Below are 13,660 nucleotides of genomic sequence, written 5' to 3'. Positions count from 1 at the left end.
ACTCCCCATTCCCCTCCCGATGTCAGAGTAAAAGCCCCCGGCCGGCGATGGTAATTGTCCCGCGGCCATTAACGCCGTGCCGGGTGATGCAAGGCCACGCTCCGGGTCTTGGAGCCACAATTAATTTGTGTGGTACTATTCTGAAATGATTAAATCAGCCAAAACAGGGAAAAGTGTCAATATAATGGGGAACAGGGACAGAGAAGCTCACAATAGGTCAACTGAGCAGCCAACTTTTCAACTATTTGAGCTTTGGAATGAGAGAATGGGACCACAATGGAATGATATTTGAAAGTACTCCATTATGGGAGATAATCAAAGTAAGGTTGAACACCTTACATGAAATATGCAAAATGCTGGAGTAACTCAGCAGGTCAGTCAGCATCCCTAGAGAACATGGGTAGGTGTTGTTTCAGATTCCACCCCAAAACATCGCCACTCCCTGTTCTCCAAGGATGCTGTCTGTCTGGTCCACTGAGTTACTTCAGCATTTTGTGTCTTTCATTGGCAAACCAGCATCTGCAGTTCCTTGTTTCTATATTCTGAGATTGAACACCAGCTTTACAAAGTTGAAATAAGCCAGTTCTGGTGTCTTCTTCATTGCCTTTTCTATAAAGTCTGAAAATCGCCCAACATTTTTCATTATATTGTACCACTGTTGTGCAAATGAGCTGACAGTCATGAAACCTTGTTCATCTCCCAGCCGCCAGGTCCAGCTCTGCCATTATCTGAGCCGGGTATGTTTCTGGCCCAGATGAACCCAATATAAATTTCCTTTTAGCTCGAACTGAAAACTTTGTACAACATAAAATAAACTGTGATTAAGTTTCAGCGTATGTGCTTTACAGGAAATATTTTAATAATAATAATGGATGGGATTTATATAGCGCCTTTCTAATACTCAAGGCGCTTTACATCGCATTATTCATTCACTCCTCAGTCACTCTCGGTGGTGGTAAGCTACTTCTGTAGCCACAGCTGCCCTGGGGCAGACTGACGGAAGCGTGGCTGCCAATCTGCGCCTACGGCCCCTCCGACCACCACCAATCACTCACACACATTCACACACATTCACACACAGGCAAAGGTGGGTGAAGTGTCTTGCCCAAGGACACAACGACAGTATGCACTCCAAGCGGGATTCGAACCGGCTACCTTCCAAAGTGAATTGGAAGTGAAATTTTGCAAGTGAATTGTATGGATCCTACCTACACATGCTTGCAAATTTCCTGCAATTGGGATTTTGTATTGTTTTCACGCCAAGACTCCACATTATAATTTTCTGAAGTTTGTAACTATTTTTACAGCACAATAGACATTGAAAACGCAGTGCTGTTTTCATCTAACTTCCCTTCTGTTCCGATGAGGGGTCTTTGACCTGAAACATTGACTTTGGTTCTCTTACCATAAATCATGCCCTCTTGCTGAGTGTCCCCAGCAGTTTGTGTTTTCATCCCATCTACATAACAGCTTCATTAAAGATTGTCAAGTTATTATGATTTCTAGCCATTTATTCTCCACAATGATATAGTCCAGTACCTGGCTAAATGGATGCACAGTCAAAGAGGGAAGCATTTCTTGGGATGCAAATTTCCATTATTGAAAAAGTTATTGTTAATGGAAAAGTAAATTACACTAAACATGTCTTTACTTATTTTCCATGGCCGGCGGTCAGTGTGTGTGGAGGGTGGGTGAAGGGGAGCGGAGGGGGTGTTATCATGCCATGTTCCCTCACCCATTGCTTTCAAAGCACTGGCATTCTAACAAGAGCATTTTGCGGATTTATAAAGGACTAATTAGGAATAAGGGGTAAGCAATTTAAAACGGAGACGAGTAAACACTTTTTCACACAGAGAGTTGCGAGTCTGTGGAATTCTCTGCATCAGAGGGCGATGGAGGCCAGTTTTCTGGATACTTTCAAGAGAGAGCTAGATAGGACTCTTGAAGATAGCGGAGTCAGGGGATATGGGGAGAAGGGGGTACTGATTGTGGATGATCAGCCATGATTACATTGAATGGCGGTGCTGGCATGAAGGGCCAAATGGCCTACTCCTGCACCTATTGTCTATATCATTTTATAGATTTCCATAACACCAGTACATAGAATTACTGTAGATCGATCTCTCGCTTCAGGGCTTCTCATTGTACAATAGTTGCACTATTAACTAGAAATGTAGTTAGAGTGTATGGTAGTGTGGATAGCCACAAACATTAGAGCTTGGATAGAGAATCTTCAGATGCTTAATGCATTGCCCTCCACTGAGGCGTCAAGGAGAAGGAAGAGAGAGCATTACTCAAGCTTATAAGATATCCTTAGTCACATGGTCACAGAATAGCTGCAGTAGAGATTGTAGAACAGTTGAGATTGTAAACACAATGAACTGCAGATGCTGGTTTATACCAAAGATAGAATCAAAGTGCTGGAGTAACTCAGCAGATCAGGCAGCATCTCTGGAGAAAAAGGACGTGTGATGTTTCGAGTCGGGATTGAGTGTGGTTTTAAGTATACACCAGTTCCTCGTATGTTGCAAAACATACTTGGCTAATAAAGTATTATTGTATTGTATTATTGTATTGTTCGGAACATACCTCAATGTATGAAAATAACGATTTTCCACAAAGTTTTAAAAATTCAATTTTGATATCCATCATGTCTATTTCACTCCGAGAGATTACGATTCGAATGAGGCCTTTGTCATCTGTGCCAGCACCCTGGTGGAAACAGAATAGTTATTACTGGCTAATATCAGTAGGTTAACTAGACGGAGAAAAACACATACACATAACCAGTCACAACCATTTGTTCATTGCCATGAATGTTATTGCTGTTGAACAGCTCACCCGTATGATATATAGAGCTTGTCTTATCATCATGCAGAACAGGTAGGTTAGCACTGGGAAAGAGATGGAAAGGTTTAAATACTCTCATATACTATCCCCATATCTTGGTTCAACAGAGGCAGGACAGGGGCAGAGAGCCACGCTTATCCATGGAGATGGTTAACATTTTAATATACTTTTGAGTCCAACAATCTCAGAATTAACCTTAAAATTAAAATAAATAGCGCTGGAAATATTCAACAACTCAGACAGTATTTGTGGAACAAGAAAGAGTTAATAGTTCTATTTGATTACTTTATTATCAGAGTGAAATTGTGGTGCAGCAGTAAGTACTGGTGCCTCACCACTCCAAGGATTCATGTTTGATCCTGACTTGGGGTGCCGTCTACGTTGCATTTTCATGTTCTCCCCATGATCACGGGGGTTTCCCCAGGTCCTCCAGTTTCCTACAACATCTCAAAGACATGCAGGTAGGTCAATTGATTATTGTAAATTCCCTAAATGGTGGGTGGGTGGTAGAAGAACTAATGAGCTGTTAAAGGGCACGTGGGAAAGAATAGCATTAACTGAAAATAGATGGGGCCAATGGAACTGACGGGATGCTCTGAGAGCTGATGGGCTAAATTATCTTTTTCGATATTGTGAGAAAATTAAACTATGCAATTGTTTCCTCGATTATTATGGAGTATTCAGCATTTTTTGTTTGAACTTCGGATTCTCAGCAGCAGCAGCCTCAGGTTTAACCAGTTTAACGGCTATTGCTGGCTAGACTAAAGGTAACTAACGTTTCCCGTGGATCAAGAGAAGCAATGTATTCCCCATCCTTACCATCTAAATAATGCAAAGTCACTTCCCCATTGACTACATGAGAGTTACCCAGTGCGATGGCCTGCTTTAGATTATGCCCCCAAAGACCACAACCCATATCTAATAATTAGGCCAACCCAATTAGCAAGAAACACCATTGGCATTGCAGATCCTGTAACTCTATGTAACCTACCTATTAACATATTGACCCCACATCAGTACCAATGCCTCTCCAGCTGGCAATGCTGTAGCTAAGGTATATCTTGTCTACCCACCCCGATAGCCTATCCTAGCCTCAATCCACAAGCACCATTCATTCAGTTCCCAGGACAATCAGGAATCAGATATGGCATTAAATAACTTGAGAATATCAAACATATTTCACATAGTCAACATAGACTTTTAGTAAACTAAGATTATATTGTTGCAAGTATGTCCAATGGAATGAAAAGTCTGACTAACCCGCCATCCACTTCCCAATGAGTCTTTGCAAATACTGTTTGATGTGATAAAGGTAATGGGATCACCACATTGTATACAGTTCATGCCTCCCAAAATGTACACAACTGAAAACAGAAAAGTTTACTTAAAACCAATTTGTATATATGAATATTTACATAATTGAGATTTGAAAAGGCACTTGCTAAAATTGGAGTACGAAGTCACAAAGGAAAATATTTTTTTCCTTCTTGGAAAAGCTGTCCCACATGGTCTCGGATAACTTGCTTCCAACGCTGTTTTTGTGGGGTTGGAGGTGGTTGATGAGGTCGGTGTGGGAACCACAGACTCTACCACAGGTAAGGCAGGTGTAGCTAGATCTTTCGAGTAGGGTTGGTAGGTAACCTGGGAGTAGGTAACCTGGAAGAGCCCAGAAGGTAACCTGGGCTCTTGTTGAGAAGGTTATTGGCTGCAACCTTCCCTCCATTGATGAACTGTACACTGCAAGGGCCAGGAAGCGAGCGGGTAAGATCATCTCTGACCCCTCTCACCCTGGCCACAAACTCTTTGAATCACTTCCCTCTGGAAGGCAAAGCTGTCACAGCCAGACATAAAAATAGCTTTTTTTTCCATGAGTAGTAGCTCTACTCAATAGGCAAAAATATGTTGCCTCCATTTGCTCTGGTATTTTGTTTGGTTCACATGTTTGATCAATGGCGTTTTATTATTAATGTTCAGTGTTTTATGTGTCATTCGTAACTGTCACTGTATGTCATGTTGTCACTTGTGGGTGGAGCACCAAGGCAAATTCCTTGTATGTGAATACTTGGCCAATAAACTTATTCATTCATTCATTCATTCATTGTTATTATTAATACTGGGCATGTTTTCAAGAGAGACTAGTGGATTACAAAAGCATCACAAATACTTCTCCTTCATTATGGATCAGTGGGGATGATACACCTAGCATAAGGCACCTAGCATAAGGCAGCTTTGTAAACATTCTTGCACTTTTACTTTCTATCTCCTTGGTACTATCTTGCCACAATGGAGCCCACATAAGAGTGCCTGTGCCTGCTAAGAGTGTCTGGTGTTGGGTCTATGAACAACATGGCTGATGGAGTGTAATGTTCAGGGCTGGGGGTGTTGGCTTAAGAAAGATTGTTGACATTAGTCTGCAATCCTGCCAGTGGATGTGGAAGATCTTGTGGAGATCATGTTAGTGATATTGATCTGAGATTCCTGCTGCAGGTAGTCAATGTCTCAGAAAAATACAGGAGATGCATACAATTTCTGGCCAGTAGACCATAGTTTCACATTGATTTTTCTAACACTTTTCTACATATGGCAAAAGGTTATGCTATAGGCGATAGTGTGTTTCACCTCAATGCCTTCCACTGTTGCAAGATCAGGGACATGGCATATCTTTGCCAATGTCATGTTGTAGTCCTTGTGGTTTATAGGGCAATGCTGTGTAGATGTTACTGGAAGGCCTTTTATTTCTTAAGCTTCATGGTAATAGTTGTTAATAACTTGGGACTTGGCCTTGTGATTAAATGCAAGCTTTGTCTCTATACTCCAACTCAGTGACTGAAATTGGAGCAATCTTGGTTCTGAGGTGGAGGTGATTAAGTTGGACAATTTCCCATTTGCTGTCATTGTAGATTAGCTTGTCCGCTGTTGGGACACGTGAGAAAGACTAATCAGGTATTGGGCTAATGATGTGGCCTTAATTAACACGTCAGCACTGAGATTGAGTATGATGCGGACCCATTATTCAAGATTAAAGCTTGCATGACATCTATGGAGCAGACATATGATGAAGAATTTCAGAGGACATCCAAATCTGTCAAGGATGCCCTGCAGTCTTTGTTAATTGACTGGGTCACATGCTTTTGAGGTCAAAAAGGACATGTACGGTGTTTAATTCTGCTCCCTGCATTTATCTTAGAATTATCATGCACTTAAGATGGTGCCCATTGTGACTATAGTTGGAAGGATTCTGCAGCATTTAAACAACATTTTAACAAGAGCATATCACAGATTTATAAAGCAAATACTGCAATAGTATATTTTGTTCACGACAATCTCTAGAACAATAAAGTTCCCGTTTATGCTTGGAAAATGGGACTAGCTATACGGGGCTTCATGGTCAGCATTGACGTGTTGAGCCGAAGGTCCTGTTTTCATGCTGTATGACTTCAACACTCTATAAAGCTGTTCATGACAAAAATAAAAAATAAATCATTGGTCCAATTCAACATTCCACCCTCTGCAAGTCCTCAGTAATCCAAAACTCTGCTTCCAGTATCCTAATTTTCACCAAATATTATTCACCCACCACAATAGACAATAGGTGCAGGAGTAGGCCATTCAGCCCTTCGAGCTAGCACCGCCATTCAATGTAATCATTACCCCAGAGTCATTAAGGTTAAATAGTCCTTGATTTCAGCGTTTCATTTCAAATTTCTTTGACAACTTATCCAACCTGTTAGAGCAATATGACCACAATTAAAATGACTCCAGAACGTCATCTGTACCTTTAACTATCAAGGCTTTCCCATCCAAAAATGTCCATAGCTTTCCCCTTTTCGTTTTCAGTTGATCCATAGCTACTTTCTATATTTTCTTGATTGGTCAACTACTTTAACAGCACCTGAGTTTAATTTGCTTTGCTCCTGTTAGTTGCCTTCATATATTTGGCTTCTATTACCAATTTTATAAATAGAAAATCTGTTAGGATTTATTTCCAAAATTGTGAAAGGAAAAGCAACTCTGAAATGTATTTCTCATTCCCTTTTTTAATGAACGATGTCCACTTGGTTTATAGATATAAATTAACAGACAAGCAAGTTACATAAACACAGCATGGTCTTTCTCACCATTTAACTGACATCGATTTGTGCAAAAGATCACCTTTGTTCTCGGGGCAGCTGCATTCACTGACAATTTAATTATAATGTTTACATTACTGTTCTAATTTCCTGTGTTTTGCTAAATCCTGACTCCTGTGCAATTATTATATCATCTACTAACATAAACTATCAGTGTCATCATGATTTTTTTCACATGCACAGCAATGTGTAATACACAAACTGTCTTTACACCATCAACTGCATGCACATTATTTGAATTGGTGTGTGTATATGTTTTGCATGTTATTCAATGTGACTATAACCAGAGTCAAATGATCGTTGTTTAAATATATTTGCTCACGTTCACTGGCAATGCCAACTTTTACTGGTCACTACAATTGCCCCCGATCTATGTCGACACTTATGATTTTAACATCTTTGGGTCCTGAGTCAGTGGCAATAGATTTTCTTCCTTGAAGAACATTAATGAATCAGTTCGTTTTTTGGACAATAATTCAATAGTTTCATGGTAATCTTCACTGTTTGTATTTATATTTATTTGATTACAGATGTTTCTTGATTCACAAACATTTGATTTTTAATTTTTTTCCCTATGATTTCATTAAAAAAATAAAGTGGCCGATTCGGAAACTTCAAGCCGCTGAGAGTGTTCTCCGTTCCGACGCCGGAGCTCCGATCATCCCGGCCAGAGGGCCTGAAGTCACTGGCCACGGGTAAACAAAGAGGAAGCTGACTGAACTTTATTGCCTTCCCTCACAGTGGGAAACGTTGATTCTGCTGTGTATGGATGTTCATGTTAAATTCTATTGTGTATTGTGTTCTTTTTATTTGTATGGCAGTATGGTATCTCAAATCTCACTGTACCAATTGGTGCATGTGACAATAAATGTCTCTAGAACTCTCTTGATTCAAGGAAACATATAATCGATTTATAAAGTTTTGTTTCCTTTAACAAATAGCACACTACTCTCCACATGCGAGAATTCCAATAGCACTTTTTGCCCAGTTCTATCACTCATGAAATTTCACAAAGTGAAATGTTTTCTGAGATAACATCCTTTTCGTCAATCAAAGAATGCCTGTAAGTAACACAGCTGTTGTAGAAGATTCAAGGTCCAGGCCTCCAGATGCCAGTGAAGTATTTTATCCATTGCTGCTACATGCCATAAAGATGGAATCAATCTGAAGATCGGAGATATAGTCTCAACAGTGATAAGTTTATAACAACAAATTAATTGCCCTCAATACTGATATTGAAACAGAATGAACAATTGAGACTGGGACAAGATTGTCTGCCTGAGGATTTTACTGCCAAAATTATTTGCAGTCAGCAAATCCATTTATGGTTCATTTGTTCCACATGAACGCAAGTGAAAAAATAAAATTACAACGCACAAGCCTATACAAATGCTGATTGATCTCAGTAGTCCACCAGCCTTTGTGTACAAAGGTAGACAAAAATGCTGGAGAAACTCAGCAGGGAGGTTCAAAGGTTCAAAGGTTATTTATTGGTCACATACACCTAGGTGTAGTGAAATGCTTCTTGCCAATGCAGCATCTATGGAGTGAATGACTAGGTGACGTTTCGGGTCGAGACCCTACACAGTCTGAAGAAGGGTCACGACCCGAAACGTCACCTATTCCTTCGCTCCATAGATGCTGCCTCACCCACTGAGTTTTCCAGCATCTGCAGTTCTTTCTTAAGCCTTTGTGCACATGTTATTCCACCATTCATTACTGCACAGAATGCTATTATTTATCTTATGGGCCATTATTTTCCAAGGCCAAGATGATTCAGCATCCAGTTACCGGGAAGACAGCCTATTCAGAGGAACTCCAAAGTGGAGAAAATTCTTTTATGGTAGTCTTTAATAAATAAAATTAATTTTTTTTAAATCCTCCTTTGATGCTTACCGACATAGCTTGGTGAAGCTCATTTGCAAAATAGCCAGCTTGATTCTTCGCAAATTGAACTACAAAGAACACAGGCAAAAATGCACAATCACTACCATGAAAAATGTACAGACAAAACAAAAGCTTAATATGTCTTTTGTACTAAGCTTGTAATGTTTATGATATTTCTTTATGTAACTCTTCGATGTTTTATATTAGGATTGGGGATTATTAATGAGAAAGACCTGTAATTTAAAAAAAAAACATTTACAGCCCAAGTTTGCATTGTTTTAAAGGTTTGGAATGGGACAAGAGGCCAGAATTGAAGAAGCACAGATACTTGGTCGTGATGTAAGAGACTGCGGACGCTGGAATCTGGAGCAATAAACAAACTAGTGGAGGAACTCGGGGGGTGAGCAGGCAGCTTCATTAGTAGGCTTATTGAGCTGTCAGAAATCATAGAAAGGAGTTTTAAAAGGAGTGGAAGTGAATTTGTTGATTTAAGGAATGAAATGATGTTGAACAGGAGTTGGTAAGTGTTAAAAGACAATTGGTCGTATTTTAAATATCGATCTTTAAATCGAGGATGGAAAATAGGTCAGCCAGTATTGCATCAGAAGAGCAGAGCCTAGAGATAATAACAGCACATGTGAAGGTTTCAGCAGTAGATGAGCTACAGCAAGAGCATGTTATACATTTGCTCATTAGATTTAAACTTTGGTGGTGTGAGTGATGGCCCAGATCAGTGGTCAGAACTTCATCTAGGATCAAATAGACTTGATGGTTAAGAAGCACCTGGTTCAGGCAATTGCTGGCGAGACAGATGGAGTTGATGTCTTGGATGCTTACATTTTCTTCAACTAAACCAATGTTTAGTCGAAGAAAATCTCTGTTCATCCCTCTTGAATATTAGACTATCAGATTCTACAAAGATACAATCTTATAGATCTTGACTTGGACAATTACCCATGTGGCATGAAATAAATACATAAATCCTTACCTAGCGCCAACATTCCCATCTGAAATGTTCCGGACATCTCTTCCTTAATGCTGTCTTCAACATCTTTGTTAGTTATTTGAAAATATTCTTCAAAAACTAGGAGGCAAAGAAAAATGTGTCCATTTAGAAATCGAAGTAAACAGCCCTTTCTCTTGTATCATGGAATAATTTTAAGTTATTGCAGCAGCAATGGTCAAGTACAAATGGACCTTCAAGTTAAGCAACAATACATTGATAGAAAGATTGAGTAAACTTTTCAAATCTGCACTCACAGCATGCAGCCTCACACAAGTCATGCACAAAATGAGGAATCAGCTGCAAGATTAGCATACAAATCTCCGGGGCCTGATCAGATATATCCGAGGACATTGCGGGAAACTAGAGAGGAAATTGCGGGAGCCCTGGTTGAAATTTATGAGTCGTCCTTAAATACAGGTGAGGTGCCAGAGGATTGGAGGGTGGCAAATGTTGTGCCTCTTTTCAAGAAGGGCTGCAGGGGAAATGCTGGGAACTATAGGCCAGTGAGCTTAAAATCTACAGTAGGTAAGTTACTGGAGAGTATTCTGAAGGATAGGATATACAGGCATTTGGATGGGCAAGGGCTGATTAGGGACAGTCAACATTGTTTTGTATGTGGGAGGTTGCATCTCACAAATCTGATTGATTTTTTTGAAGGCGTACATGGACTTTAGTAAGGCGTTCGACAAGGTGCTGTATGGTAGGCTGTTCTTGAAGGTTAGATCTCATGGGATCCAAAGAGAGATAGCTGAATGGATAGCAAATTGGCTCCATGGAAGGAAACGGAAGATGATGGTGGATGGTTGCTTCTCAGAATGGAGGCCTGTGACTAGTGGTGTGCCACAGGGTTCGGTGCTGGGCCCGTTACTGTTTGTCATCTACAATACATCAATGATTTGGATGAGAACATACAGGGCATGGTTAGCAAGTTTGCTGATGATACAAAACTTAGTGGTTTTACAGAAAGTGAAGATGGTTGTGAACTCTATGATTCTAAATGTACTTTCAATATTCAATATTTCAATCTCATTTTCAAAAGGATTCTTTGGATATATCATATCTTGTGATGAGTATGTGCTCTTTGTCAGGTGTCGTAAGGAAAATTTACATAATGAAAAGCATTAGCATAGATAACACTATGTCAGAGTGACTTATTAATAGATTTCAAACTGCGACCGACCGCACGCTACCTTTTCGTAGATGAGCAAAGCTCCGCCTGCAGAAGACCTTAATGAATTTTGTCTCATCAGTCCCCCACTTGTCCTCTCCTGCGGCAAACAACTCCTAAAGTGAAAGCACGTTGATCATTTACAGCAGTATGAACGCAGAACGTGGCTGGAAATTAATCCAAGTGATCAAATCTCATGATCATAAGATAATTACAGGAAGAACAATTTGCTTTTTTAATAAAGATTTTAAATTCTTAACTGTGAACTTGGCTTCAATAGTAGTGCTTCTATGTCTGAGTCACAATGTTCTTGGAATAAATATTTCCACAATTTAAACACTAATATAATCTTTCCATCAGTGCTAAGGCAGTGCAGATCAATGACTGTTTAGAACAGAGACCATGCAGCACAAGAAAGGCCCTTCGGCCCACAATGTCCATGCGAAATATGATGCCAAGTTAAATTAATCTCCTTTGTCTGCATCCAGCCCTGCATATTCATGTGCTTGTCCAAAAGTCTCTTAAATGGCACTATCTTTCAACCCTATTAATCCTGCATTGTTGGAAGTGTCTTCTTTTAATGGAATTTTAGAAACATTTATAGAAGAGCCTGAACAGATATGGATTGCTTTCCAAAAATAGACCAGAGACAGTTCGATTGCAATCCTTGCCAACGTTACTCAGTCAAACATTAAAAAACGCTATCTGCTCACTCAAGCTCAATGTGCACAAATTAGTGACTGCATTTGCCTCACAGCAGTTCCAGAGTTGGTTTTAAAAGCAACAATTTCTGCTGCAAAGAAAATTTCAAACTTTAAGAGGATTCAGAAGAAAATTAAAATTTTAGCTATACACGGCAGGATTTCTAACATTTTTGACAATTAAAGCACGTCATAGTTTTATATTTAAGAAGATTTCATAGCACCACTCAGCTGTTGATAAAATTTTGAACATTTCAGCCTTGCGTTTGTGGCGATATGCTTTGGGACCTCCAAAAGAAAATAAGGCGTATATAAATTTAATTTTCCTCATCATTTCCATTGACAAGTGATAATACATATTTTCTGGAGTTCATAAGGTGATGCAATATTGGATCTCTAATGTAATCTGACAGGTTTAATCCCGTCATCAAAAAACATTACAAATGATGCTGTTTGAGTACAAGAACAATGTGTGAATGGATATGTCAATGATAGAACAAAACATTTAAAACAAATTCAGGGTAACCTTGGTGTTGGTATGGGAACACTTGTCCTTCTGGCAAAATTTAGCTCACATCATTGGGAAAATGGGCAGCAACTCATTAGGTTAAAATTTAGTTTCACCCACGTTACTTCAAAGATTGAACAGGAACAGCTATAAAATGAATACTATGGGAATTTCTATTGAGAATAAAGACTTTACGAATAATTATTCAGGATTGCCTTTCATTTTAATACGTTTTGAATGTGTGCCTGGGGGTCTGAGAACATATTCAATTATATTATCAATATACATTTTTAAAGAAATAATCATTGGAATACAATAGACAATAGGTGCAGGAGTAGGCCATTTGGCCCTTCGAGCCAGCACCGCCATTCAATGTGATCATGGCTGATCATCCCCAATCAGTACCCCGTTCCTGCCTTCCCCCCATATCCCCTGACTCCACTATTTTTAAGAGCCCCATCTAGCTCTCTCTTGAAAGCATCCAGAGAACCTGCCTCCGCTGCCATCTGAGGCAGAGAATTCCACAGACTTCTAATAATATTCTGCTTCTTCCTAATAGCATAATTGAAAATACTTTATTTGGATCAGTTCTCTTTCCACAAACGGCATCTTGTTTGTGATTGAATGGGTTCCATGGGTACTTTCAAAAACAAAAACAAAAATCGAATTTATATGCTCACAAATGTTAATCATGACACTAAATTCAGGACTACAATCTTGAAGTAAATAGTATAACTCAACATCGGACTGCCTTAAGTTACCAAAACATTTTGGAATGTACATGGATGTCCAGATCTCACCAAATACATTTGAAACTTTCACCAGGAGATTTGCCTTCCATACACTTTTAAATGTCAAAAGAGTTTTGTTTTGTAGGACACCATTTTACATCAGGGGATTGTTCTTGCAATCTACTTAACCCACATTTAATCTAAACTTTGAGCAGAATATGCAGTGCTTACCTGAGCATCAACCTTTGCAAGATTTGTATCCACAACGATACTTTCATCTCGTTTCCCCTAAAAAAAGACAGCTCAGTTAGGACTGAATCTCAATGCAAAGAAATAATATAGCATAAATATTCAAAGGATTTGCATCACTGCACAAAACAACTCATGGTGATGTGATCTATTAGTTCTCCATGTTAGTTCATTGATTTTGTTCTCTCTTAATGCCACATGAACATCAGCCTTCAAAGTATTTTAACCAAATAACCAGTGTTTACACAGGAGTTTTGAGAACATTGCTGACAAAATGCTGGAATAATTCAGCAGGACAGGCAGCATCTCTGCAGAGAAGGAATGGGTGGGTCTTCAGAAGGATCTCAACCCAAAACATCACCCATTCCTTCTTTCCAGAAATGTTGCTGAGTTACTCCAGCATTTTGTGTGTATCTTCGGTTTAAACCAC

The 13,660-nt window shown here is 39.4% G+C and overlaps 1 protein-coding gene across 1 annotated transcript in view; it reads right to left on the bottom strand.

Moving 5' to 3' along the window:
* Nucleotides 1–13,660, bottom strand: part of LOC116966510 (annexin A4-like) — a 30,753-nt gene that overhangs the window by 1,057 nt on the left and 16,036 nt on the right. Inside the window, exons 7-11 of the mRNA XM_033012832.1 lie at nt 13,213–13,269; nt 11,064–11,157; nt 9,856–9,951; nt 8,877–8,935; nt 2,590–2,712 (exon numbers count right to left, since the gene is read on the bottom strand). Coding sequence (XP_032868723.1) covers nt 2,590–2,712; nt 8,877–8,935; nt 9,856–9,951; nt 11,064–11,157; nt 13,213–13,269 — 429 coding nt within the window. The remainder of the gene's footprint in view (nt 1–2,589; nt 2,713–8,876; nt 8,936–9,855; nt 9,952–11,063; nt 11,158–13,212; nt 13,270–13,660) is intronic.

Source organism: Amblyraja radiata, chromosome 37 (assembly GCF_010909765.2).
Source record: "Amblyraja radiata isolate CabotCenter1 chromosome 37, sAmbRad1.1.pri, whole genome shotgun sequence".
Classification (NCBI taxonomy): Eukaryota; Metazoa; Chordata; class Chondrichthyes; order Rajiformes; family Rajidae; genus Amblyraja; species Amblyraja radiata.
The sequence above is the reverse complement of the archived record's forward strand: the minus strand, read 5'-3'. Positions and strand labels throughout refer to the sequence as shown.